The sequence below is a fragment of the Mustela lutreola genome, chromosome 2 (assembly GCF_030435805.1).
Source record: "Mustela lutreola isolate mMusLut2 chromosome 2, mMusLut2.pri, whole genome shotgun sequence".
NCBI classification, from domain to species: Eukaryota; Metazoa; Chordata; class Mammalia; order Carnivora; family Mustelidae; genus Mustela; species Mustela lutreola.
The window spans coordinates 27,147,845-27,173,206 of record NC_081291.1 but is presented as its reverse complement, the minus strand read 5'-3'; the positions used below and the strand labels follow the sequence as shown (position 1 = coordinate 27,173,206).

Sequence of the window (25,362 nt, the reverse complement as noted above, 5' to 3'; positions counted from 1 at the left end):
TCTAGAACAAGAGAAACAAATCTATGGTGGTATCATTTCAAATTTGTGCTTATGCTGGGAAATGGTGGCCCTTGAGAAGGGGAATAAGGGAACTTCTGGGGTGCAGGGGGTCCTCGAACTTGGAGGTCGTTGTGTGGGTGAGTATATATGTAAAACTTTGTTGAGATGCACACTGAAAATCAGTGCATTTTATGTATGTGGGTTATACCTCAGTTTTTAAAATGTTCACAAGTAAACAAAGCAAGGTCCCTTAAGTGTAACTTGGAGCATGCATCCGTGGGAAGGACCAAGAAGGACATGTGTTGGGTCCATAGTCTCCTTGATGCCTCTCATACATACATCGGTCTCCAGGGGAAGCAGCAGAGCAAAGTGGAGAAGAGGAAACTCTGTGGGATAGGCTCACTGAAGGTCACCGAGGACCAATCCCCAAAAACTTTCTCAACAATCAGGGCATGAAAAAGGAGGAAGTGGTGGCCACAGTTAAGGTCAGGAGAAATGCAAATGCAAACACGTGAGCTATTCTCAGCCATGGTGGGTACGTTGCACCCTACACAACAGTATTTCCTTATGAGCGCAGTCCTGGGAAAAGACTACCAATGACCAATAATGTGTCAGCAAATTCAATTCAGCTTTGCCTCTGCAAGGGGATGCATGCAAGTGGGGTGTTTTTTCACTTGCCAAACTCCAGTCATTGAAGGGAGAAAGGAATCTGTCTCAGTCACTGACGTGTTACTAGACACAGGATGGCCTGATTTTCCAAGTCTTTCATGCAAGCAGGGTTGGCAAGCATGCAAGGACAATTCTTTGAACTCCAGTTCTGGGAGCTGCTCCTTATGAAATTCTGGTTTTGTAATGATAATCTTGCCCTTGGGCCCTTAGTCCCACTTCCCAGGTCTGTAGGGAGATGTGAGAAGAAGCTCAGATCCCCTTCGAGCCCTCCAAAGCAGGTCCTTTTTCTATGTCCTGGAATTTTCTTCCAGAGATGAAGTTACTTGTCTTCTTAATCCCTTTGACAAAAACCACAAAAGAAGCTTGGCCAAATCCCAAACACTGTCCCTTTCTATGTCCCCCCCATGGGTGGCAGAGTTCAAAATGGGAGAACCCTGGGGAAATGTCAGCACCCCCAAGCCCTTCTGTGCACCTGAATAATCCCTGAGCAGACAGCAGGGGTCTTCCCTGGGTTCTGACCCTGGCTTACTCTCTGTAGAACTGCCCACTTTCCCCACACAGTCCAGAGCTCCCTGTGTGGTGCACACACTGAGTCACTGCCTTCCTTCTTTTAACAAATCATTATCAGACATCCAAGCCAAGCCCAACTCTGGAGTAGGCCCTGGGGAGAAAGCTATGAACCTGATCCCCCCACTCAAGACTAGTACAGTCTGAGGGGTGCCTGGGTGGCTCAGTGGGTTAAAGCCTCTGCCTTCAGCTCAGGTCATGATCCCAGGGTCCGGGGATTGAGCCCTGCATTGGGCTCTCTGCTCAGCTGGGAGCCTGCTTCCTCCTCTCTCTCTCTGCCTGCCTCTCTGCCTACTTGTGATTTCTGTCAAATAAATAAATAAAATCTTTAAAAAAAAAAAAAAGACTAGTACAGTCTGATGGAGGAAATGGGGCTCAAACAATAATAACTCAGTGGTGAAGAGTCATATAAGGGAAGTTTGGGGTGCCAGAGCACATGACTGAGGGGGACCTCCTTGGGGAAGTGGCATCTCAGTTGAGTCTTACTGGATAAGCAGAAGGAGCCAGGCAGAGCTGGGGAATATGTATAGGTCAAGGGACCAGCATGTGCAAATATAGGAGATGAGAAAGAGCATGGCTTTTGGGAACCCAAGGAGAACTCTTAGTGGCTAGAGTGTGAGGTGTGAAGGAAGGTGGCCCCATTTCCTGCTGAGTTTTCCTCATGTGACTGACCCTGTGGCCCTTCCATTCAAGCCACCTGGCAGCCTTGTTCTTCCCTGAAACTTCTGGCACACTCCAGCCTCAGGACTTTTGCTCAAGCTGTTCTCTCGGTCTGCAATACTCTTGCCTAAAATATTTGTCTGGCTAACTTTCCTGCTTCCTGTAAGTTTGGGTTCACATCCCACCTTCTCAATGATACCCCTGGGGCAGCCACTTATTACTACACACAGCCCCCACTTACCACGAACCTTCTTCCCCCTCTTCTAATTTCCCTCTTCTCCACAGTACCAGTCATCTTCTAACATACTATCTGCTTTATTCATTATGCTTATTGTCTAGCTCCCCCAACTAGAATGCCGGGTCCACAAGGTCAAGGACTTTTGTTTTCTTCACTAAGACATCACAAATCCTTGAACATTTGAAGGAATAGATAGGTAGTTTTGAGAGGGAGGCAGGCAGGGTCTGGGTTGCAAGACCTTAAAAGCCAGGGGAAGGTATGTGAGTTTGATTCCAAGTGCAAAGGGAAGTCACCCAAGGGTTTTCAGTAGGGCAGGACCAGAGTCTGAGCTACATTTTTAAAGCTTGCTCTGGAGTCTCTGTGAGGAACAGCTTGAAGGAGGGCAAGCTACTGCAGGCGTCCAAGTACAGTGGTGCCTGGGCTAGGGTTGGGGCACTGGAAGAAATGGATGGATGGAAGAGATGGCAGGAAGTGGACTCATAGTGCCTTGGTGATCTGAGAACTATGGGCTTGTGGAAAGACAGGGCAATGCAGAGATCCAGGCTCCTGTCTGAGTCACAGGGCCAGAGTGGAGTCATTTGACAAGATAGGGGGACAGGGAGGAACAGGTTGGGGGCTGGAGTGATAAATAGTTCTGTAGGGGCCATGGTGAGTAGGGCCTAGTGTGGTCTAACCCTTGAGAGTTAGACTCTTGAGTAAACATGTCAAGTAGCCTGTTGGTCAAAGTTTAAGCTCAGAGTAAAAATCTGAATTGGAACTATGCATTTAGGGATCTTTGGCTTAGAGTTGTTTTTAAAGTCATAAAAGTATAGACAGAGAAGATGTCTAAGAGCTGAACTTGAGGACCAAAGCCAGAAGTTTCTAAGTTGGCCCTTGAAGAATGAGGATTTTGCCTGGAAGATAAGGAGAAGGTAGTTCAGATAGAAGCAACAACATGGATAAAAACTCAACATAAAAGAATATGGATCTCCGTGCTCTTTGAAACTGTCAAGGTCATCAAAAACAAAGTCTGAAAAACTATTACAGCCAAGAGGCACCTAAGGAGACTTGAAAACTAAATGTAACCTGGTGTCTTAGATAGGATTTTAGAACAGAAAAAGGATATTAGGTAAAAACTAAGGAAATCTTGGGGCGCCTGGGTGGCTCAGTGGGTTAAAGCCTCTGCCTTCGGCTCAGGTCATGATCCCAGGGTCCTGGGATCGAGCCCCACATCGGGCTCTCTGCTCCGCAGGGAGCCTGCTTCCTCCTTTCTCTCTGCCTGCCTCTCTGCCTGCCTGTGATCTCTGTCTGTTAAATAAATAAAATCTTTAAAAAAAAAAAACTAAGGAAATCTTAATAAGGCATGGACTTTACTTAATAATAATGCATCAATATTAGCTCATGAATTCTAACAAATGTGCCATACTATATACATGTACATCTACATACATATAAGATGCTCACAGAAAACCTGGATGAAGAGTTTAAGGAAGTCTCTGCACTATCTTCTTAATCTAAAACTTTTCTTAAAAAGTCTCTTTTTTAAAGAGAGCATGTCTCATAAATGGCCACAATATGCACAGGTGAACACACACACATACACACACACCCTAAGGATGATAGTAATTTGTTTCTCTGGAGAGGACTTTGACCTTGATCAGTCCCTCCTGTGGGAACTCAGGGACACTATAAATATCTCTTCAGTCCTCCCCTTCCAAGGAACAGAGGGTCCTCACCTCCCCCTACTTTCTTTCTGTTCACAGAAAGAATACTCTCCTCAGGCCATATTTCATAATGAAAATGAGAAGCAGAGACTAAATGGCTCAGGTAAGTGAGACCCACCTAGAATTCCTCAGGAGTGCAGCCAGAGTTAATCCCTTCCAAATACTCTGTAAAAGCACATTACTTAGTTGCAATTTACCTGAACCCCCCGCCCCCACCTTGTTCAACAGCTGGTCTTGTTTCCATCCTGCAGCAAAAGATTTGGCACCATCTGAGTTCCAATTTCAGTTCCATTACTAACTAATTATGTGACTGTGGGCAAGTCACTTGAACCTTATTCTCCTTATCTCTAAAATGGGCATAATCATACTTGATCAAAGAGTAGATTAAATGAAATTAATAATAAATTATATATAACTTTGTCCTCTAAAGAATGGATATAAAATAGCCAATGTCAGTGATTATGCCTGGCACTCATGACAGTTGGTTGCTGATGAGATATATGATCAGTCTGACCAATCAGTGATGTCCCCAAAGATCAAAGTGTGTCACTTGGGTCCTTGGGACCCCAGCGGAGGGGAGAGGAGGGGGGTGACTGAGAAGCAGAGAAGTACAAAGATCTCTGAATTGCAGCAGAAGCTGGGCCTGGAAAGTGGTATAGGACCAACTATAGAGGACTTGGATGACTGGCCTAGGGGACACCAAAGCTGGAGAGGACTGGAGAGAAAACAGAGGCACAAGGAGACAGTACTGTGTGGCCAAATCTCCAACAGCCAGCTCAAGATTCCCTGACCCATATAGGCGCAGCCTTGAACAGAGGCCATCCAGTACCCTGGACAGCTCCAGGGGTCTCTAGATTTCAGGGGCACTAACTAGTTTTGTTTTGTGGGTGGAGAACTGGATTGTCTTGGTTCCTCCAACGAGCTACGTGAGCATGAGTAAGCCACCTCACCTCCCTGAGTCTCAATGACTTCATCTCTCAATTGGAGATAACACCCATCCTTCGGCACTTTTATGAAGCATAAATGAGATAATGGGGGGCAGCAGAGTAGAATGGCCCAAGTCTGAGGTCAGACTACCTGAGTGTGTGTCCCAGATCCACACTGTGTGAACCCAGATAAATTACTGACCCTCTTGGAGCCTCAGTTTCCTCATCTGCAGAATTGGAAGGCTAATAGACACTAATTCATAGGATTGTGAAGTTAAAATAAATAGGACATAAAGTACACAATGAACATTAGTTTTTATATTAAAAGAAACTTAGCAAAGCACTAGACAGAGTAGATAATCAAAATTATCAGTTCCTTAAATCTTCCAAATCTGCCTGGTTGACTTTGCTTCTCCACCTTTAGACTCTTGGTTGGTCCTCCCATCTCTGGCTATTAATAGGATTGTACAAACTGGGAGAAACCAATCTGGCTAAGTACCCCCACAACTAGTCTCCTACAGTAAATCTCCCTGCTTTCCAGTGCCACTCACCCCAAGACGCTTTTTTTAATAACAGTTTATGTTCGTTCTGCCCTAGTCGCTGTTCTAAGATTATATATAATACATATACTGACTGTATGTATAGTTGGTACATATAACATGCAGTCAGTATATTGAATACATATATCACACACGCATACATATTACCCTCACAGACCTGTGGAAATAATAAGTACTTTGGTCATCTCCATTTTACAGATGAGAAAACTGTGGCTCTGAGAGGTTAGGTAATTAAATCGTGGAGTCACACAGTTATTAATTAGTGGCGCTGGGACGTGATCCCAGGGATGCCACTTCAGAATCCCACACCTGCTTGTAGCATTCAACGAGGCCAGCGGCCAGGGAAATGGAGAAATGGAGTACAGCAGGTAGGAGACCAAGGCTAGAAATCAGGACATCGGGTTCTCCCTGGGCCCTGGAACCCCGGGACCAGGAGTCCTCTCACCGAACCCTGACCCATGCCCTCTATCCCGAGGGTAGGATACCTGCCCTTGCCCCTGCCCTCTATCCCTCCCCCCGCCGGCGCCTCCTCCTCGCCGGGCGCTCTGGCCTCCGGTGGTAACTCGATCCGCAGCAGGGTTTGGGCCCGGGTTGGCACGTCACCGCTGCGGAGGCACTCGGGCTCCGAAGTACTACACTCTGGTGCGCTCCCTGTCCGCAGTGCCGGCTCCACAGTCTGGCGCAGGGGCGCATGGCGCAGAGGCTGGGTGAGCGGGCATGGGACCCCACCGAGGCCACGGGTCTCTACCGGGCCGTGCTGCTCAGGTCGGGTAAGTGAGGGCAAGGCCTCCCGGCCCCTGCGTCGTGGAGAGCGCGAGAAGGCAGGGCGGGCAGCCCGCCGCCTCCGGGCACCACGGTCTTCCTTCATCGCTCTGCTTTCCTCCTTTTTCATTCTTTTAAATTACTTTTCGGAGTTCACGCGTCATTCCTTCTTTCGCTCCTACATTCTTCCTACCATTGGGGTAAGGGACCTACCATTAGATATATTGCTTTATTCCAGGGTACGTACGAGCGCACCCCTCCCCGCCCCTCCCCAACACATAACACTCACTCGGTTTCTGAACTGTGAAAGTGCGGCAAGGTTCCATCTCCTGGCACGTCCCTTGCACGCGTAGGCGTTTGTAGGCGTGGGAGAGTGGAAAATGGGTAAGACCGGGGTTGCCCGCAGTGGGGCACGAAGGGGCACAGATGCATAGCCACTGGTGATGTCCAGCGAGGTATTACATTAGCGGCAGAAAGGGAAGAGAGCAAGTTACAGGAAGGGGAGAAACCATTTTTCTGTGTATATGCATGTAAAGAGAAAAAGATTTAGAGGGAAACACATGGTGGTTATTTTCAAGAACGAGAGTTGGATGACAAGGTGTTTCTTTTTTTTTTTTTTTTTTCCTTCCCATTTGTCTTTTTTAAAACTTATTTGCAGTAAGCACGTATTACTTTTCTATTCAGAACAATAAGGGATTTTTTTACTTAGGAAAATAAAACAAACATGGCATATAGTCGCTGTAAAAATAATTAGGAAAACCAGAGATGGAGAAAGAAGAAAAGGAATGCCCACAGTAAGGGACCGGGGCGGTTGCCTCCGGATTTAGTGCTTTGAAAGAGAGATTTAGGGAAGGTGAAAATCCTTCTCCAGCGTGGTCCCTGCCCGGTGCAGGTACGTGATTAGAAAGTGTCAGCAGACTTGGGCTCAGCGGCAGCTATGATCTGCTGTGGGCAAGGAGCCCCCCCAATACACACACACACACACCCAGTGGTCCTGCCAGCCGACCCCTGGAGCCAAAGGCACCAGGGTAGCCATTAGCTGCTTGTCTGCGCTGGCCGAGCCGGCCCCCACCCCTTGCCCCTCCTCCCTCCCCCTTTCCCTCCCGCCCGACCTCAATTCTAGGACTGATTGCCTCTCAGATGGGCTCCGCCCTACGGAGATCCCCACGCGGAGCTACCGCTTGGGAACACTGAAACAACGGTTCTCTTAACTTCAAAAGCAAGAACTGGCCAAGACTTCGGGACTGCCGGCGCCTTCCTGGGGGAGGGTTTTAAATCTGGCTGAGCTGGGGCAGGCTGAAAGGGAATCCGATTTCAAATCCCAGCTCTGGCAGATTTTTCCCCTGCAAAGCACTCCTCTTAAGGGTTCCCACCCAGTTCCTACCCTTTCACAAAGACGAGGAGGGACTATCTAATCTGAAGACGCTGTGTTCCCTCTGACCTGGAGCTACAGCAATGAGCCTTATGCAAAAGGCAACATTTTTCACAGGCAACTTACTCAGAAGAGCAGACATCAGAGTCCGTCCAGGGACCCCATGCTCTTCCGGTATCTGTACCACAGGCAGCTACAAGCCAGGGAGGGGGCAAAGCCCTTGACCAGGGGCCTCGCTGAGGGACCATTTACTTTGTGCTAGGCCCTGCTGGCTCATTCAGTCTTAAGAACCCTACAAGGTCACTGCTAGTTTTCATCCCCATTTAATAGATGGGGAGCCTGAGCTTTAAAGAGCTTAGCAGCTTGCCCATGGTCCCGCTAAGAGAAGCTTCTATCCCACTAACAGTGCAACCTTAGGCCCATTCATGCCAATGTCTGCACACCTCCTGAGACTAGTAATAATGGCCAACAATGCTGATCGCTTGTTATTACCACTGGCTTTGCCAAATGCTGTGTATGTCATCTCATCGACGTAATTCAGTTTTTCCTACCGCGAGTATGTACTGACTACCCCCCATGCAAGGTACATGGATATATTCATAAATATAACAGATATGTCCCTCCTCTCAGGGAAGCAAGAAGTACTGACCCATATTTTAAACACGAGGAAATTTAGGCTCAGAATATCACATGACTTGTCTGAAGTCACACAGCCCATCTGGGCAGAGATGAGATTCAAACCCATGGCCAGGGCAGAAGCGCTACTCTGGTTGTCTCACATATAGAAAAGCAAGAAGAGTCAGGGTGAGGATCCACCTGGGCCATTTCCTGAAGAGGCAAGAGCGCCCCTCCTTTAGAAGCCCCCAAGGACAGGGTGTGGAGTCCAATCCAAGATGGTAGCCATCCATCTTCATTTACAGTGGTATTGAGCCATGCACCAAGTAATAGAATACGTCTAGAAATTTTTTCACCACAGATTTTTTTTTTTTATTTGACACAGAGAGAGATCACAAGTAGGCAGAAAGGCAGGCAGAGAGAGGGGGGAAGCAGACTCCCCACTGAGCAGAGAGCCCAACGTGGGGCTCGATCCCAGGACCCTGCGATCATGACCTGAGCCAAAGGCAGAGGCTTAACCCACTGAGCCACCCAGGTGCCCCAACCACAGATTATTTTTAAATTTGTAATACTAAAGTATTACATGTTCACCATGAATATTTTGGGAAATTGAGAATAAAGAAGGAGAAGGCTTACCCACAATCCCATAACCCTAAGCACTGCTGGTAACATTTGGGGATGTCTCCTTAAAGTCTTTGCAATGCATAGTTTGCATGTGTGGTTGTGTTTTAGGTTGCTGAGGTTGTATCAACACTAGTCTTTAACCCCGCTCTTTTCACATGGATGAAATTTTTACTGCTTTTAAGTGGGTTATCAAAATAACAGCATCCACTTTGGAGCCCAGACCCTGTGATAGGCAATGTGAAGACATCCCATGTGGTATCTCCTTTATTCCTCGAAAGAATGTCTGCCCCATATCAGAGATGAGGAAATGAGGAGTTGAAGGTCACCTAGGTGTCCAGCAGTGGAGCGACACAAACCACAGTCCATGCTCTTAACCACAGAGCTGGAAGGGTCACCTTTGGGAATAACTCATGCTTGGCCATTCCTAGGAAGCTATCCAGCACTATAGTAAATGTCCCCCAGAGGGGACTTACATTCTACCTGGAGCTCAGGTCAGGTTCCCAGCAGGGAGGCAAGCATGGACATGCTCTCTCCACAGCATGGACAGAGGCCACACTCCAGGTGCCCTTGAGCATCAGCAATAGCTAGAAAGGCAGCTCCATCCCTGCTTGCCACACAGGGTTACCTATAAAATACAGGACACCCAGGGGTGCCTGGGTGCCTCAGTAGGGCAAGAATCAGCAAACCCTGGTTGGCCTGCAACCTATATTTGTAAACTAGGTTTTCTTGGACTATAACCATGCTCATTCATTTACATAGTATCTCTGGCCGCTTTTGTGGTACAATACTAGAGTTGAGCAGTTGCAACAAAATATATTTTTCTTGGGACCTTTGTGGGGAAAAAAAAAAATAGGATACTGGGATTGAGCCCTACATCTGGCTCTCTGCTCAGAAGGGAGCCTGCTTCCCCTTCTCTCTCTGCCTCCCTCTCTGTCTACTTGTGATCTCTGTCAAATAAATACATAGAATCTTTGGGGGGGGGGGGAATACAGGATGCCCAGTTAAATTTGAACCTCAGATACACAACAAATAATACTTTAAGTATAACCCAACTATTGTATGGCTATGCTGGTACTAAAAACGTATTCATTGCTTATCTGAAATTCAGATTTAAATCGAGCATGCTGCATTTTTATTGGTTACATTTGGCAAATAGTCATGCCAGCAATCATGGAAGTTTGCTTGCCTTGACAAGCTATGGTCTGCCCAGGCTCCTCTCTCTCCTACACACACACACTCCTCTCCCCACCCCTAGCTCCTCTGTCCATCCTTTGCCTAGCTACGAGTTAAAATGTGCTGGGGCTATGGGGCACCCCAGGGTCCCTTAGCAGCCAAGAGACCAGATTCACCAGGCCTCACTGGAGCTGAGTGGAGAGCCAGCTATCCGAAAAAAAAACTTAATCCTTCCCCCCGCCCTGATACTTTCCTATTTGCACACTTGAAATCCCTCCACCGGGTAAATTCTTCCTGGTTCAAATCTGTTGTAAAGGCAACTCTCTTTGCTTTTGTAATCTCTCCACAGATCCCATGACAAGTTTTCCTGCCAATACAGTTTCTATCCCCTTCCATGGCCTTTCAACTGAGCTTGTTGGGGTGGGGACGAGGTTGGATCCTACGGCTGTTTTGTGGGTGGCTGCTCGGAAACCTCATTGAGGCCTTGGAAAGGGACCCTGGAGATGGAGACTGAACACAGTGCTGAAGAGGAAGTTTTGAGTTGCCATGGGAACCTCTTGTCTGATGTTTGTGCACCCAGAGAAGCTGCTCCAGGCACCTGTGAGCTTGGAAAAAGGGGAGCAAAAGTGAAAGGAAAGATGTTTCTGGAGGTTGTTTTGTTTTGTTTTGTTTTGTTTTAATGCAAGCTGCGGCTGCAGCCCACAGTGGAAGGAGGAATATTCCCCAGCTCCCACTCCCGCCTGCCTCTCCTGGTCTTCAGGAACCCCCTTCCTTTCAGCTCCTCTAAGTTCCCAGGGAAACAAACTTCAAAGGTACAAGAAGGGAGTATAGGAGGGGTCTACTCAGCCTCTGGGATTCCCCTTCAGTTCTTATGGGGCTGAGCAAGAATTCTGGTCTCCAGGCCCCTGATATCCCAGAGCTCTGCCTTTAGGGACAATGGGGTGGCCTCCAGGGAAAGCTCCACTGACCAAGGCAGGAGGCAGCAACTGGGGCTGGAGTAAACTCCTAAAAGCCTCATTTGCCTGGAAGGCCTCTATTTTCCAATATGCAAAATGGACATGACTGAACCAGATATGAATCATAACTATCGCTGGTTGGAAAAGGTTGCTCTTTCTCATATTTTTTACAAAGATTTTATTTATTTATTTATTTGACAGACAGAAATCACAAGTAGGCAGAGAGGCAGGCAGAGAGGCAGGCACAGAGCAAGGAGAGGCAGGCTCCCTGCTGAGCAGAAAGCCTGATGCGGGGCTCGATCCCAGGACCCTGGGATCATGACCTGAGCTGAAGGCAGAGGCTTTAACCCACTGAGCCACCCAGGCACCCCTCTTTCTCATATTTTTAATCTTTATTGTTTCCTGAGAGCAAAAGCCATGTACGCTTGGTCTTGTTCTGTGTTTAAACCACAAACATTACAGAAATTTTGTGACTAAGAAGGGCCTGTAATTTTTTGCTGTAGAATAGTGGTTCTCAAACTCCCAGAGATAAGGAAATCCCCCTGGTGGGGGTGGTTGTTAAAAATCCAGATCTGTGGTCTTGTCCCTCATAAGTTCTAATATAGCAATCCAGGAGCATGGCCCATTTTAGCCCATCTCACAAATGATGGCTAGTCATGACCTCTGAGACACATTGATCTAGAACTGACCACTTTAGCAATTCAGTTTATATGCCTCCAGATTGGTCCTCTATGTTCTGTACATACTAAGTTTTGTATCTTGGAAAAAATAATAATAATAATGAGTGTCAATGTCTTTGGTGTCCACAAGTCAATGATAGTTACTGAACTCCTTGGTACCGGGACAGGAATACTAAGAAGGATAAGGTAAGGCCCCAGCCCTCAGCCTGGCAGTCCAATGGGTGAGCCTGATGGGTCTGTACACAGGTTGGACAGTGAGAAGAGCTTTAATGGAAGAGGCATAGTGAGTCCCAGCTGCCTGGGGAATATGGCACCCAACGTTGGGGGATGCCTGCCCAGCTCTCCTTGGCTCTCCATTGCTCTGGGGCTGCCATCAGAGTTTTCCAATAAAGAGAATGCAAGATGGGGATGAAGGTCATTGCTAGTATGGGAACTCTCAGAGTCTGCTCCCCTGGAGGAAGCTGGATTCAGAGGTTCTGTCTTCTGCAGGTGGTGAGCAGAAGCTGTCAGTTCCCCAGGATCCCTCCTATTCCCCCACTGTCAAAAGGCACCCGGATTGGTTCAGATCAGCCACTGTGGGCCCTGGGAAATGCCCAGAAGAGCCATTTACACAGCAAGACAACATGTGGCAACAAAGAGTGGCTTGACAAGAATTTAAAGGCAGACTTTCATCACCAGAATTTAGTAAAATTAAGTCACAGCAGGACAGGAAGCCTGGGGAGGATACCATTCAAAGTACTTCCAGAGAAGCAGAATTTAGGAAGAAGGAACAAAAACACGGCTGTTTCTAGAAAATTGTTCTTTATCTAAGAATTTGTGACCCTCTAAGTTTTTTTAAGTGTCCCCAGAATGGCCGGCTTGGTCAAGGCTCCCAGGCCATGCGCGACCTGCCCCCTGAGTCTATGTTCAGCCCCATGCCCCAACCTCCCCCTCATGCCAACACTCCAGGCCCGCTGGCCTTCTTCCACCATATCAAACTCACTCCCATCCTGGGGCCTTTCCGCTGGCTCTGCCCACTATCTGGAATGCCCTCGTGTGGGAACAGACAGCACATTGCTGGCTCATTCTCACCACCCAGGCCTCCCTTATTAAAGGTCAGCGTCCCCGTGTCCACCCTTCCTGAGCTCAGCAGCCCCCTCCCCCCCCACCAACCTCACCCAGTCTTACTTTCAGCCCAACATTCATCAACGGGTACAAGTTTCTGGTTTGTCTCCCTTCCTGTCTGACTCCCCCACCACCCACCCGTGAATACAGGTTCCCAGAGCCCAAAGCTGTCATTCACACTGTAGCTCCAGCCCTGGAGACAGGGCCAGGAACACAGTAGGTACTCAAGAAATGTCAGCTAAATTAATGACAGAGGCCAAAGGGGACACACATTGTCTTTTTAATGCCCCGTTCATGTTTGATATACATCCTGGGCCTCATGGCCTTCCAGCCAACCGAGACCCTTCACCAGAGGTGCCGGCCCTGAGGCCCGCTGGGCGGGCTCTAGGGCCTGCTCCCACCCAGAGCCCATCAGCTTCCACCTTCCGCACACTCTGAGCTGGGCGACGTTCCCTTGCTCCTCTCCGAAGTTCGGATGAAGTTCAGAGTGCAGAGTAAGTCAGATGGATGACCAAGGACTGAACCCATGTGGGTTCATCCTCCCTTCCCATCTCAGAGCCGGGTTTCCTCCCGAAGCCCTGGGCACCGCTGGGCCTGGGCCGGATGCTCCGGGCGCTCCCTCCCCTGGGGAGGCTCTGGAATGCACTCTCGCTGACCCTCCCATTGGAAACAAGGGAAATGCCTCCGTGCGAGCCGCCCAGCTCAGACAAAGCTTGGCATGGTTCTCAGTCCTCCACAATCTGACCAAATAGGTATTTACTTGCGCCTCTCAGGCTTGTGGCTTGGACGCGGCGTTCCGCATTGTGGAAGTGGTCGTGCACCAAGTGAAATACCCGTTACTATAGTAACAGTTCCTTTTTATTGATACCAGAATAAACAGGAATGCGGGGCGGCCTCACTCGTTGGCACACGCAGCCGCCTGCCGTCCCCAGGGGTTTAAGAACCGCCCTTCAGAGGCGGCCCTCCTTGCTAGTGTGGGACTTCCCAGCGGAGTGAGGGACCCAGCCACGGCTCCGGCTCCCAAGTTCCCTTCCCAGAGACGCAGCTGAGAAGTAAGACCATTTCTATTCTGTTTCCCTTTACTGGGGAGGGAGTGGCCGTGGGAGGAGGTGTGAGGGCCCGGGAGCCCCTGGGCAGGCTGTCAGGGGAGCAGAGCTCTTGGAGCTAGGTTCCCTGGGCTCTGTCCCCCACCCAAAACCATTATCACACAGAATAGTGGGCTTAATTCTCATTAGTAGACAGACAACAGGCCGGGCTACCACAAGGCACAAGTCAGAGAACCCATGTCCTGGCATCAGATAGAGCTCCCAGCTTTGATTCGAGCTCCTTCCTTTCCTGGCTGTGTGATCTGGGGAAGTTAAATGATCCCTCAGAGCCTCACTTTTTTCCTCTGTGGAAAGGGGCCGCAACAGTGGCCACCTCCTCAGCCTGTGGTGAGAACTTTCCAAGCTCTGGCTGCAAGTGGCTTTGCGCACACCAGGCAGCACACATGCATGGTAACGTGGTAACTGCCTGGTCAGTGTGGCTCTAGCACCTGTCAGCAGAGGCAGGCCTGGGATGAAGCTAGAAATCAGGGGTTCGCTGGGTCACATTTGGGAACAGCTGACAAACCCAGCTGGTTTCCCTGGCTGTGAGCAGCCCCAAGAGCTCCATGTCCAGGGGCTTGGATCCCGAGGGGCTCTTAGCTCCGTTGGTGGTAAGTGCCTGCCAGGATTGTTCCCTGGGAGGCGTCATCCTGAGTGGAAGTGCTGGCATCATGCCGCTGGTGGGCCAGCAGGAGGATCTGCTGATATTCCTTATACCCGCTGACACTTGTTCCTTGCGCCACACTCCGTGCCAGCCTTGTTAAGGGCCTTCCATGTCCAGCTCTGGACTCCGCTATGACATTGAGTCAAACTCCTGAATGCCACCCAGACCTTCTCCTCACAAACTGGGAGGTCATGAACCATTTTCCCATGGGGTGAGGGTGCTGCATCCAAATGGACAAGGAGCTCTGATTCCAGGTAGAGGCCACCAAAAACGGTCTCCAGTCAGTGCAACACCAAAGGGCACTTTCGGGGCACCTGGGTGGCTCAGTCAGTTAGGCGGCTGCCTTGAGCTCGGGTCATGATTCCAGGGTCCTGGGATGGAGCCCCGCATCAGGTTGTCTGCTCAGCAGGGAGCCTGCTTCTCCCTCTTCCTCTGCCCCTCCTCCAGCTTATGCTCTCTCTCTCTCTCTCTCTCTCTCTCTCTCACTGTCTCTCAAATAAATAAATAAAGTCTTAAAAGGCGGGGGCACACTCCCTATTGGGAGGAAAAAATGGCAAGAAGAGGCTGGGATATCCAGTGGCCATGCTTGTCATTTTCATTGAATGCCTCACTCTCTTTTGCCAGTGGTTATTACAAAACCTCTCTCCTCCTCTACCCTTCTGCTTCTTGAAACGTTGAGTTAAGAAGGTCCCAAGTGCGTCCTGAACCTGCATCTTGAATGGTACTGAGGATCTAGGGTGCAGGGAGGGAGAGCAGGGAAGACTCTGACCAACACCCCAGGGAAGGAGGGCCACCAATTGGTCTCCTCCGAAACAAAGGCCAGCCCCTGGACAGACAAGCTGTGGATTCTGGCTCAAGCCCCCAAGATGGGGAGGGCGGCAGGGGCTCCCCAGTGAGTCTGTATTTCCCTTGGGCTAGAAGTTCTCCAGCTGCCAAGCCTCATCTACAAAACAGGCACAATAAAACAGTACTGCCAACAGCCTCCAGGACAATCGTGAGATCCAGATGTAGGTGAGTGAGCCTCTGCCAAATGCTGAATGCTGAATGCTACCACAGGTCCCCTCAGGAAAGGAGGAAAGTTTGCCTTCTGAGAGCATCCCTGTGCCAGGCACTGGACTAGCAAAATCATGTACATTTGATCATGTCACCCTCTAAACAGCCCCATGAGTAGGTATGGCCATTATTTCCATTGAACAGAGGCTCAGAGAGGTGAAGCTATTCACCCAAGTTCACACAGCTAGTAAGGAGTAACCCACCATGATTGAAACCCAGTTCGTCTCCTCCAAAACTTTTGCCTTAACCTTGCGACTTGACTGGCTCTTGTGTCATGTGTTCTAACTGATGCCACCAAAGACAGAACCAGAGCCACCATGGCAAAGAGGCAGATGAAGGGGACATTAAGCCCTTAGGCATCTCAGGATCCACTGGGACCTGGGTCCCCACCACTGACCTAACATCAGTCACGCATGCCCCAGCAGCTGGCAGGCTTCTCCTGGGAGCAGTTAGTGACACCAGCTGAGCCTTGCCTGGTGTGGGGCTGGTGTCTGCAAAGCCCCTCATAAGAAGCTGTGGGACCTCTTGGGTTATCAGCAGAAACAGGGAAGAACCAAGGAACAAGCTCCCAATCTCTCTCCTGACATTTTACTACCAACCCCACCCTGCCCCCAAAGAGGAATAAAGTCCCATGGTCTGCAGAGTAAGTGAGAATTATTTGCCCATCTTGTAGTCAAGCAACATTCTATTTAGCTGTCACCTACTGGCTGCACCTGCCCCTCTCAGCTCATCCCGTCTTCACAGCATCATAATATTACAAAGGAGGAGGGTCCTCAAGGTTAAGACCCATCCAAGTTCACCCAGTAGCTAAGAACTATGACCTCAACTACACTGCCCACCATAGCCAGGTCAATCAGTCAGCTGAAATCACTCAGGCTAAAGCAAAGGAGATTGATTTTTTTTTTTTAATAACTCCATGATTTACAAAGCTGCCTGACTATTGGAATCTTTCGAGGAGCTTTTTAAAATCCCAAAAGCCAGGCTGCCCTCCCAGGCCAATGACATCAGAATCCCTGGGGTGCCACTCAGGCATTGGTATTTTTTAAACTTCCTCTGCTGATGCCAATATGTAGCCAGGGTTAAGGAGCACTGATTAAATCAGTGCGGTTTTTAAAGACGCACTTTGGTTTTTAAAGACGCACAGGAGTTTTTAAAGAAAGCTCCATCCAGCCTCTGCCTTTGGCTCAGGTCATGATCCCAGGGTCCTGGGATCAAGCCCCACATCGGGCTCTCTGCTCAGCATGGATCCTGCTTCCTCCTCTCTCTCTCTCTGCCTACTTCTCTGCCTGCTTGTGATCTCCATCTGTCAAATAAATAAATAAAATCTTTAAAAAGAAAGAAAGAAAGAAAGAAAGAAAGAAAGAAAGAAAGAAAGAAAGAAAGAAAGAAAGAAAGAAAGAAAAGCTCCATCCAAGACTAGGGCTGGGATCTATTAGTAATTGTTAAAAACAGCTAATTGGGTGACCACACCGTGCAATTCCAGGAGCTCCACTCATCATTTAATTTACAGGAGTGAGGCCCTAGGGTTGTACAGTGCACAACCTGCCTTGCTGTATTTGGCTGCCCAGATATTTAGCACCACTAAGTCTTCAACTCTGCTAGGCGTTTGCCAAGCACTAAGCAAGCATCCCCTTGTTTATTTTGCAAGAACCCTTGTGAAGAAGGATGCTGAACAAGAGCAGTTGTTGCACCTTTGCGACTCTGCTGTTCTAGTGGAAAGCAGCCATGTAGGCAGTAAGTAATGAGTGGGCATGGCTGTGTTCCAAAGCAGTTGAATTTGGTCCAAAGGTTTAGTTTGTGGACTCTTGCTGCAGAGCAGAGGTAAACTTGCCCAAGGCTAAGAAGGGGCACAGCCAACATTCAAATCCAGATCCAGGAGGCTCCTGTGTCTATACACCTAAGCTTCATTCTGCCTTTAACTCCTCCTCCATTGGCCTGTTCCTCTTCTCTGCTGGCTCCTCCTTCCGGCATTCATTTTTGTCTCTTCAGAGGCAAACTCACACTGTGCCCCCATCATGGCCACTTTCCTGAAGGTCTCTGATCTCTCCGGGCCCCCCAGCTGCCTGAGGGACTTAGCCAGGGCAGCCCCAGGATCAGATTCCCCCCTTCCCTCCTCTGCCCAGGAGGACCACCTGCCCCCAGGCCCCCCACCCTACCCATGGAAGCCCGGGTTTAGCATCTGGGCTGGCCCCTGTCGTTCCAGCACCTACATGAGGCTCTTCTACACGGGGGGGGGGGGGGGGGGGTGGGTGTCTCTTTTAATTAAACTAAAAGGCAGGGAAGCCGGCTTAGTGGCTGAGCCCTGGAGGACCCCCACACGCGTGACCACAGATCTCACACGTGTCATTTCTAGAGCTGGCAAAGGCAGCAGTTTTCCCAGCCTGCAGTTTTGGTCTGAAGAACCAGCCACATCGTTCAGGATCCCTGCCTGAACCACCACACCACCCTGGCCTCAGGAGGACCACCTTCCCCTCCCCTACCCCAGCTACATGCTGATTTCTTTTTTATTTTTTTTTTAAGATTTTATTTATTTATTTGACAGACAGAGTTCACAAGTAGGCAGAGAGGCAGGCGGTGGGGGGGGGGGGGGCTGGAAGCAGGCTCCCTGTTGAGCAGAGCACCCAATGCGGGGCTCCTTCGCAGGACCCTAAGATCATGACCTGAGCCAAAGGCAGAGGCTTTAACCCACTGAGCCCCTCTGATTTCATTTTTTTTTTTAAGATTTTATTTATTTATTTGACAGAGAGAAATCACAAGTACACTGAGAGGCAGGCAGAGAGAGAGAGAAGGAAGCAGGCTCCCTGCCGAGCAGAGAGCCCGATGCGGAACTCGATCCCAGGACCCTGAGATCATGACCCGAGCCGAAGGTAGCGGCTTAACACACTGAGCCACCCAGGCGCCCTCTGATTTCATTTTTAAAACAAAATAAAGAGGCCTGGAGCCAGAGCTGATCACTGGTCGGGCCTAGGTGCAGGACTGGCTGAATACATACGGGGTCCCTCTTCCAGGCAGGACACTGGGGAAAGGTTCCTGTCGCTGCTGTGGGGCCCGGCCCCCGGCAGGCAATCCATTGGCTGGCTGGTGACCTATGGGGTGAAGAGTCTCCGCCTGGCCAATCAGATGTTCTTCCTCTGGAATTTAACAGGCTGGAGAGACAAGTGCCCAGTGGAAATCAAAGAAACCAAAGTCCTATAAGAATTTCCCAAAACCTGCTGACAGTTTTTCCACACACACCAGAGAGAATGGCCTTTTTAAAAATCGAATGAGACGCACTCTTTCCCCGACTTGAACCCACCCGTCCACCCTCACACCAACCACTCTCCCTGTCCCTCACTCACGCCACTCCAGACACACTACGCTTTTTTGTTCCCTGAACAGACCAAGCTTGTTCAAGGTACATGAGTCACACAGGCTGTTCCTTTCCTCTGCCCCAAACAGCCTCTCTCCTCCTTCTCAGTCCTCAGGTCTGAAATGTCACGTTCTCAGAGAGAGCCTCCCAGTGCACCTGGCTGAAGATGGGTCCTCCTGTTAGTCTCTGTCCCAGACCCCTGATTCCTTCAGTGGGCTCCCTGCAATTTGCAATCATTTGTTTTGATTGGTGTGTGTCCATGTTTACTGTCTGCCTCCCTAACAGAATGTCAGCTCTGTGAGAGCAGGAACCTTTGTTTGCTTAGCTCACCTCTGTGTGTCTAGCGTCCACCACAAAATGTGGCAAACCGTAGGAACTAAAAACAGATTGTAGAATGAATGAAAAATTTTATTGTGTATGTTCTGAATGGTCATTCCTGTTATGCAGACACTCTCAACTTTTGTGTACTTACTTTGTATCTGGCCACATTATTGAATTCTCTCATTCATCCCAAATGTTTTAATGTTAATCCACTTGGGAATTCTCAGTATGTCGGTGGTATCTTAAGCCAATCATTTCTGCCTTCTCCTTTCCTAAACTTACACAATTTGTTTCCTGCCTTGTGGCTTTGGTAATGTACAAGTTAGTTATTCCAAAGATGGTGTGACTGATGAAAATTACAACTTTCTGGAAGGTTTGGGATAGAAAAGGACTATAGGCAGGATCAACAGCCAAGGAGCTATGGCAGCTATTTAAGTGTGGTGTGGATAGGATGAGTAGAGAGGATGGCTGAAAACCACTCAAAGGTTTGGTGGGATATGGTCATGAGACTCGGCAGCAAAAGGGAGAAAAAATCCCCAAACACCAGTCTGAATCAGGGATCTAATGCATTGGCTCCCAGACAACATAAGCCCACAGACTAAGAAAATATCCGTATTTTAGGGGTGCCTCTCTGGCTCAGTCGGTAGAGCATGCTACTATCCATCTGGAGATCATGAGCTCAAGCCCTACATTAGGTGTAGCGTTTACTTAGAAAAAAACAAAAGGTAAATGCCCACATTTTTAAAAGATGAGGGAACTAAGTTTTGTCAACTGCCCATTTTCAGCTATCAAATACTACCACAATCTTTAAAAACCAAAGAGCTGGGAAGGATAGGACCTGAAAACAAACAGCCTTATGAAGAAAGTGAAGAAAGGCGAGTAATTAGAATTTTCATTTTAGAGACAGTTCTGAGAACGTGAATTCGAGAAAAAAATTAGCAGATATGTTTTAAGCTCTAACACTTCATCTGGCTATTCCAAAATATCTTGTAATAATTAACACTCTTTCCAGTTTACACAGCACCTTTACAAATGTGATCTCACTTAATTCTCCAAACAGCACCCTGCAATGGGTAATAATAGAAATGCCAAACGTGTATCCAGTGGGCCACCATTTGCAAAACATAATCTCCTCTTTGATGCCGACATTCCCTGACGTGTCCCCTTGCCATTTATACCCTGCCACCCCCCTTCTCCTGCATTTTCCAGCCCCACTGAGCTATTACCTACACCCAGGTTTTGCACACACCACCATGCCTAGCTAGTTTACTTGGAGAACTCCTGTTTACGCCAGTGCTCGGCTTAGAGCAGAAGCTCAACCTCAGAAAGGCAGGATTCATGAAGGGAGAACCAGTGCCTCAATTTTCACTTGAATTACTAAGAGAAGCTGATGGCCAGGCTGTGTCATCCCCCGGGAGACTTTTTCTGAAGAAGTCTTCCTTTCTCTGTCCGTCTCTGTCCATCTCGCTCATCTCTCTCTCTCTCTCTCTCTGACACACACACACACACACACACACACACACAAGTTTGCTTTGGGGCACTGCAAAGATATAAAGCCAGCTTGTAGGAGGGAGCCCTTCTGCCTGAATTTCTACTTAAGTAAACTGACAAATTCCGAGCTTCTGTGGTGGAAGTGAGGCCATCTAGAAGCCAGCTATCTGCATCAAAGATGACAGCCATCGGGCACCTGGGTGGCTCAGTGGGTTAAGCCGCTGCCTTCGGCTCAGGTCATGATCTCAGGGTCCTGGGATCGAGTCCCGCATCAGGCTCTCTGCTCAGCGGGGAGCCTGCTTCCCTCTCTCTCTCTCTGCCTGCCTCTCAGTGTACTTGTGATTTCTCTCTGTCAAATAAATAAATAAAATCTTAAAAAAAAAAAAAAAAGATGACAGCCATCACTTTGTAATTAGACACATAGCCGTTCCGGGATTTCCTGCTCTCCTCTTTGATCTGGAGAAACTGAAAAGCTGGATGCTTCCACAGAGAATTTGGAATGAAGGAGAGGGAAACAGGACAATAGGGGGTGAAGTCTCCTTTTGATCACTAGGTTCATCCACATTTAACAAACGCAAACTTGTTCTTTTTAAGTATCTTTTTTTTCTGATTAGAGCTCACTGAAAAACAAAAAACTCAAACATAATTCTTTTTGTAGGATATTATATTCTACAAAGTCAAGCCAAAAACATATGCATGTGTCCACCCCAGTATCATTTCATCCCCACACCGCGCTTTACAAACAGATCTCCAATCCTTACAACAACCCTGGGCGCAGGTTCAATTATTTCCATCTCACAAATGAGGAGACCAGAAGCTCAGAAGCTCAGACACTCAGCCCAGGGCTTCCCAGCGACAGATGGCCAAAGTCCATCTAACATCGAGAGGCTTCAGCTGTGCCCCACGGGGGTGGGTGAGACTGTGGACCCCGCTCTGACCAACCCCCACCCCTACCTGTCTCTACAGCCTCGATGTACTCGGAGATCCAGAGGGAGCGGGCAGACATCGGAGGCCTGATGGCCCGGCCCGAATACAGAGAATGGAACCCAGAGCTCATCAAGCCCAAGAAGCTGCTGAACCCCGTGAAGGCCTCCCGGAGCCACCAGGAGCTGCACCGAGAGCTGCTCATGAACCACAGAAGGTAGGAACAGAGCTCAGTTGCCTCCTCCTGGCAAGCATGTCCTGAGGCCTGCTGGGCCTCGCAGAGGCACTCCTTGTGGAAGGCAGGGCTGATGGTCATGCTGGCTCTCCCGGAGGCTGAGGAGAGTTGAGGGTACCACACATAGTCACCCACAGAAACTGTGAAGGTTTAGTTCCCAGTGGTCCCCCAAGAGCCCTGCTCTCCCTCCCAGCTACCTACTCATGCCTGTCCTCCACATACATTTACTGAGCACCTACTATGTGCTAGGCATGGTATCCAGATCTGAGGTACAGGAAGGAATGGAACCCAGTTCCTGCCCTCACAATGGGAATGTATGCATAACCACAGGCTAGGAGGAGGCCCTAAATGGGCCGAGGAGCTCAGAGGACACACCTGGGAGTGGTCCAAGGTGACCTCCCGGAGGAGAGGATGCCTCAGCTGACGCCTGAAGGGTGGGCTGGAGTCAGCCAGACTAGGAGGTGGGCATCAGCTGGTGGAAAGCAAGTGTGTTCCCAGCAAATGGAAGAGCATGTGCGAAGAGACAGGAAACACAAGTAGCTCAGGGTGTTGGCAGCATTGACTTTGAGGTTGGCCAGAGATGTGCTGACCTGGAAAAGCAGGGATGTCACAGTCACGAGGCGGTGGTAGGAGGGAGGGGCAGAAGGGAAGCAGCAAGGCCAGGGATGCAATGAAAGAGACAGGCTTGAGGTAGCAGGGCTGGGATTCAGTAACGGAGGGAATGTGGAGGCGGCCTGGGAAATACCTCCCAGCTGGCTAGCATCAGGAGGAAGGCGGCGGCGCCTCTGCAGCTCCCTCTACTGGCATATTCTGGTATTGGCACAGGCTAGGATTCTCCTATTTTCCGCTCTGTTCAAGACCTTCCAGTAGGTGTCATTTTCTATCTTCAGTGGGTTCTTTTTTGTCTTGCTTAGTATATCATGTGTATTTTCTCCGAATGTGTTTTAGAGTCATCCCTTTTCACGTCTAAAAACAACACCACCATAGAACAAACAAAAGCCTAAAGACAAATCAGGGAAACACTTGCAATATAAAACACACATAAAAATGTATACCTATCACTTATAATTCCATATGGGAAAAAATGAACAAAGAGAGTTACAGTTAGTTCACAAAAGAAGAAATGCAAATGACGGGTGCACATCTCAAAGGCTGCTGTTCCCATGTAACTAAGAATTAGCGAAACACACATGAATACCAGATATCATTCCTTGCCCAGCAGATGCTCAAATACAAAAAGACTGAACAGTAACGGTGGGGAGAAATAGATGCTCTTGTACAATGACGACAAAGTATAAATTGGAGAGCCTTTTCTAAGGGACAAATGGAAATATGTGTCCAAAATCTTTACAAAGAGCCTGACCCAGCAAATCCACCTCTAGAAACTGACCCTGGCACATAACCAGAAATGACATACCACCTGGTCTCTGCCATCAGACAACCTGGGTACAAATCCTCACTCAGCCCCTTCGCAGCTGTGACTTGGACTGGACTGGTGTCTTCAGTCCTAGGAGCCTCATTTCCTGGCTCCCTATAAGGAGACAGGAATGAGACCCCCCTCCTAGAGCTGCCCACGGGGGGGGGGGGGCGGTTGGGGGTGTAGGACACGATGGTGTAGGTTGGTGTCACTATGGGGTGCAGCCTTGAGCCTGGGGTGGGGAGACACAGGGCACTCCTGACAGCTCCCCCTCCCCAGGGGCCTGGGCGTGGACAGCAAGCCAGAGCTGCAGCGGGTCCTGGAGCACCGCAGGCGGAACCAGCTCATCAAGAAGAAGAAGGAAGAGCTGGAGGCCAAACGGCTGCAGTGCCCCTTTGAGCAGGAGCTGCTGAGACGGCAGCAGAGGCTGAACCAGGTGAGAGCACCCAGCCCTGGCCCCAGCCCCTTCCAGGACTATCTCCCCGGCCTGGGGGTGGGGGGAGGGAGGGCTGCACTTGGCCACCGATGGCAAGAGGGACAAGGTGATGCCACATGAGGCTTCAACCAGCACTCCACAACCAGCCTAAGTCCTTACACTGCCACTCACTCGACTATGTGACTTTGAGCTGGTGGCCTCCCCTCTCTGAACCTCAGTTCCTTCATCGGCCCAACCTATTGCATGCTGATCCTGATTTCATTCTCGCTACGGCAACTATGAACCAGATGGCGTTCCCATTCTAGAGATGAGGAACCTGAGGCCCCAGCCAAGGCAAGCGATCCGCCACAGCTTCACAAGGAAAAATTTGTCTCATGCTGTCACCCCAGCTACGAGGCTGCTGGCAAAGCTGATCCCCCGTTCTGTTTCCCCTAGAGAGGATCCATGGTCCAAACACTGTGGTTTGGACCACACACACACACACACACACACACACACTTTACACCTCTGCTTTGTCTCTCCTTTAGCTGGAAAAACCACCAGAAAAGGAAGAAGACCATGCCCCCGAGTTTATGAAAGTCAGGGAGAACCTGCGGAGAATCGCAACGCTCACCAGCGAAGAGAGAGCTCTGTAGTGGGGGCTGTTGACACTCCAGCCCCCCCCCAACGACCGCCTGCAGCCCTTCCGCGCCTGCCAGCCCCCAGCCTGGGGCCATCTGCAATGATGTTCATGCTTGCTCTTGTGAAAATGCCCCAGAGAGCCTGGGCCCTCCTTCCCACCCCTAAAGAAGCGGGGGGGGGGGGGGGGGGGGGGGGGGGGCTAAGTAAGCTCCCTGGCTTTTCCTTCCGAGCACTCACCGCTTCTGCTCCAAAAGGAAGCTGTTGCCGAGAAAACTTTCCCAAGGCACCTCTCCCGGAAGCTCTGTTGAGATTCTCCTGGCAGAACTGGGAAGGATTGAGAGGCCCCTCTTTGGCCTGACCAGCCCTCCATCTTGCCCAGGCCCCACGGGCCCCTGCTTCTCTGGACAGCCCAACTCCCTGCTCTCCGAAAGCTTCCCTGACTGTGGTTTCCCCTGCGGTCAGGTGGGGAGCATTGAAGTAGAGCCTCTCAGAACACCTGCCCTGAAAGCCAGTTGAGGGGAATATGGTTCAAGTGCAGCTGTCCTTGGGGAGGAAAGGCAGGGCAGCTCCGAAGGCAACCTCGGGGCTCGAAGCCGCCAGGTTGCAAGGGTACTGACAAGGAAAACTTCTCAGAGTTTGCCAGCTTCCCCCACACCCAGGCGCTTGCTTTCTCCTCTCTGGGGCCTCCCTGTCTGGGCCTGGTAACCACACCTAACCAGGGCTGCGGCCTTCCTGCTCCCCAAAGTCTAGAACAGTGCTTCTCAAACTTGCTTGTGCCTATAAGTCACTGGGCGTCGTGTTACAGGACAGCTTGTGATTCAGGAGATCTGGGCTGGGGACTGAGAGTCTGCGTTTCCAAACAGCTCCTGGGCTGGGGCTCTCATCACCACCTTGTAAGCAGCCAGGGACAGTAAATACTGGAAACTCATGCCTGAAGCCACCTCTGCCCTGAAGGGGTTCCCCACTCTGCCCCTGCAAGCCCCAAGGGCTCTCGAATATCCATCCCATTCCAGGGTCGCCAGACCTGGGAAGACATTTGCCCAGAAAATTATGTCTATTTCATAATTGCCATTCTCACTGGAGAGGTCTATCATTGCCAATCTGCATTTTCTTACCCCACTGTTCTGATGCAATTCTAGCAAAAAAAAAAAAGAAAA

General features: G+C 49.6%; 1 protein-coding gene across 2 annotated transcripts; it reads left to right on the top strand.

The window, feature by feature from the left end:
* Window positions 1-5,914: 5,914 nt before the first annotated feature.
* FAM107A (family with sequence similarity 107 member A) lies at window positions 5,915-25,362 on the top strand. 2 transcript variants are annotated; one of them, XM_059161347.1, is made up of 4 exons: window positions 5,915-6,093; window positions 21,539-21,713; window positions 23,428-23,584; window positions 24,112-25,362. In XM_059161347.1, exons 1-4 carry the CDS (start codon window positions 6,015-6,017, stop codon window positions 24,217-24,219), a joined length of 519 nt encoding a protein of 172 aa, XP_059017330.1. In that variant the 5' UTR covers window positions 5,915-6,014; the 3' UTR covers window positions 24,220-25,362. The 2 variants fall into 2 exon arrangements, with proteins under 2 accessions (XP_059017330.1, XP_059017331.1); XM_059161348.1 differs by lacking the exon at window positions 5,915-6,093 and adding an exon at window positions 13,509-13,661.

Excerpts from the sequence above, each read along its gene's own strand:
- FAM107A (XM_059161347.1), top strand. The coding sequence starts at position 6,015 with ATGGCGCAGAGGCTGGGTGAGCGGGCATGGGACCCCACCGAGGCCACG. Across the intron at positions 6,094-21,538 it reads GGCCGTGCTGCTCAGGTCGG|CCTCGATGTACTCGGAGATC; the intron begins GTAAGTGAGGGC and ends CTGTCTCTACAG. Across the intron at positions 21,714-23,427 it reads CTGCTCATGAACCACAGAAG|GGGCCTGGGCGTGGACAGCA; the intron begins GTAGGAACAGAG and ends CCCCCTCCCCAG.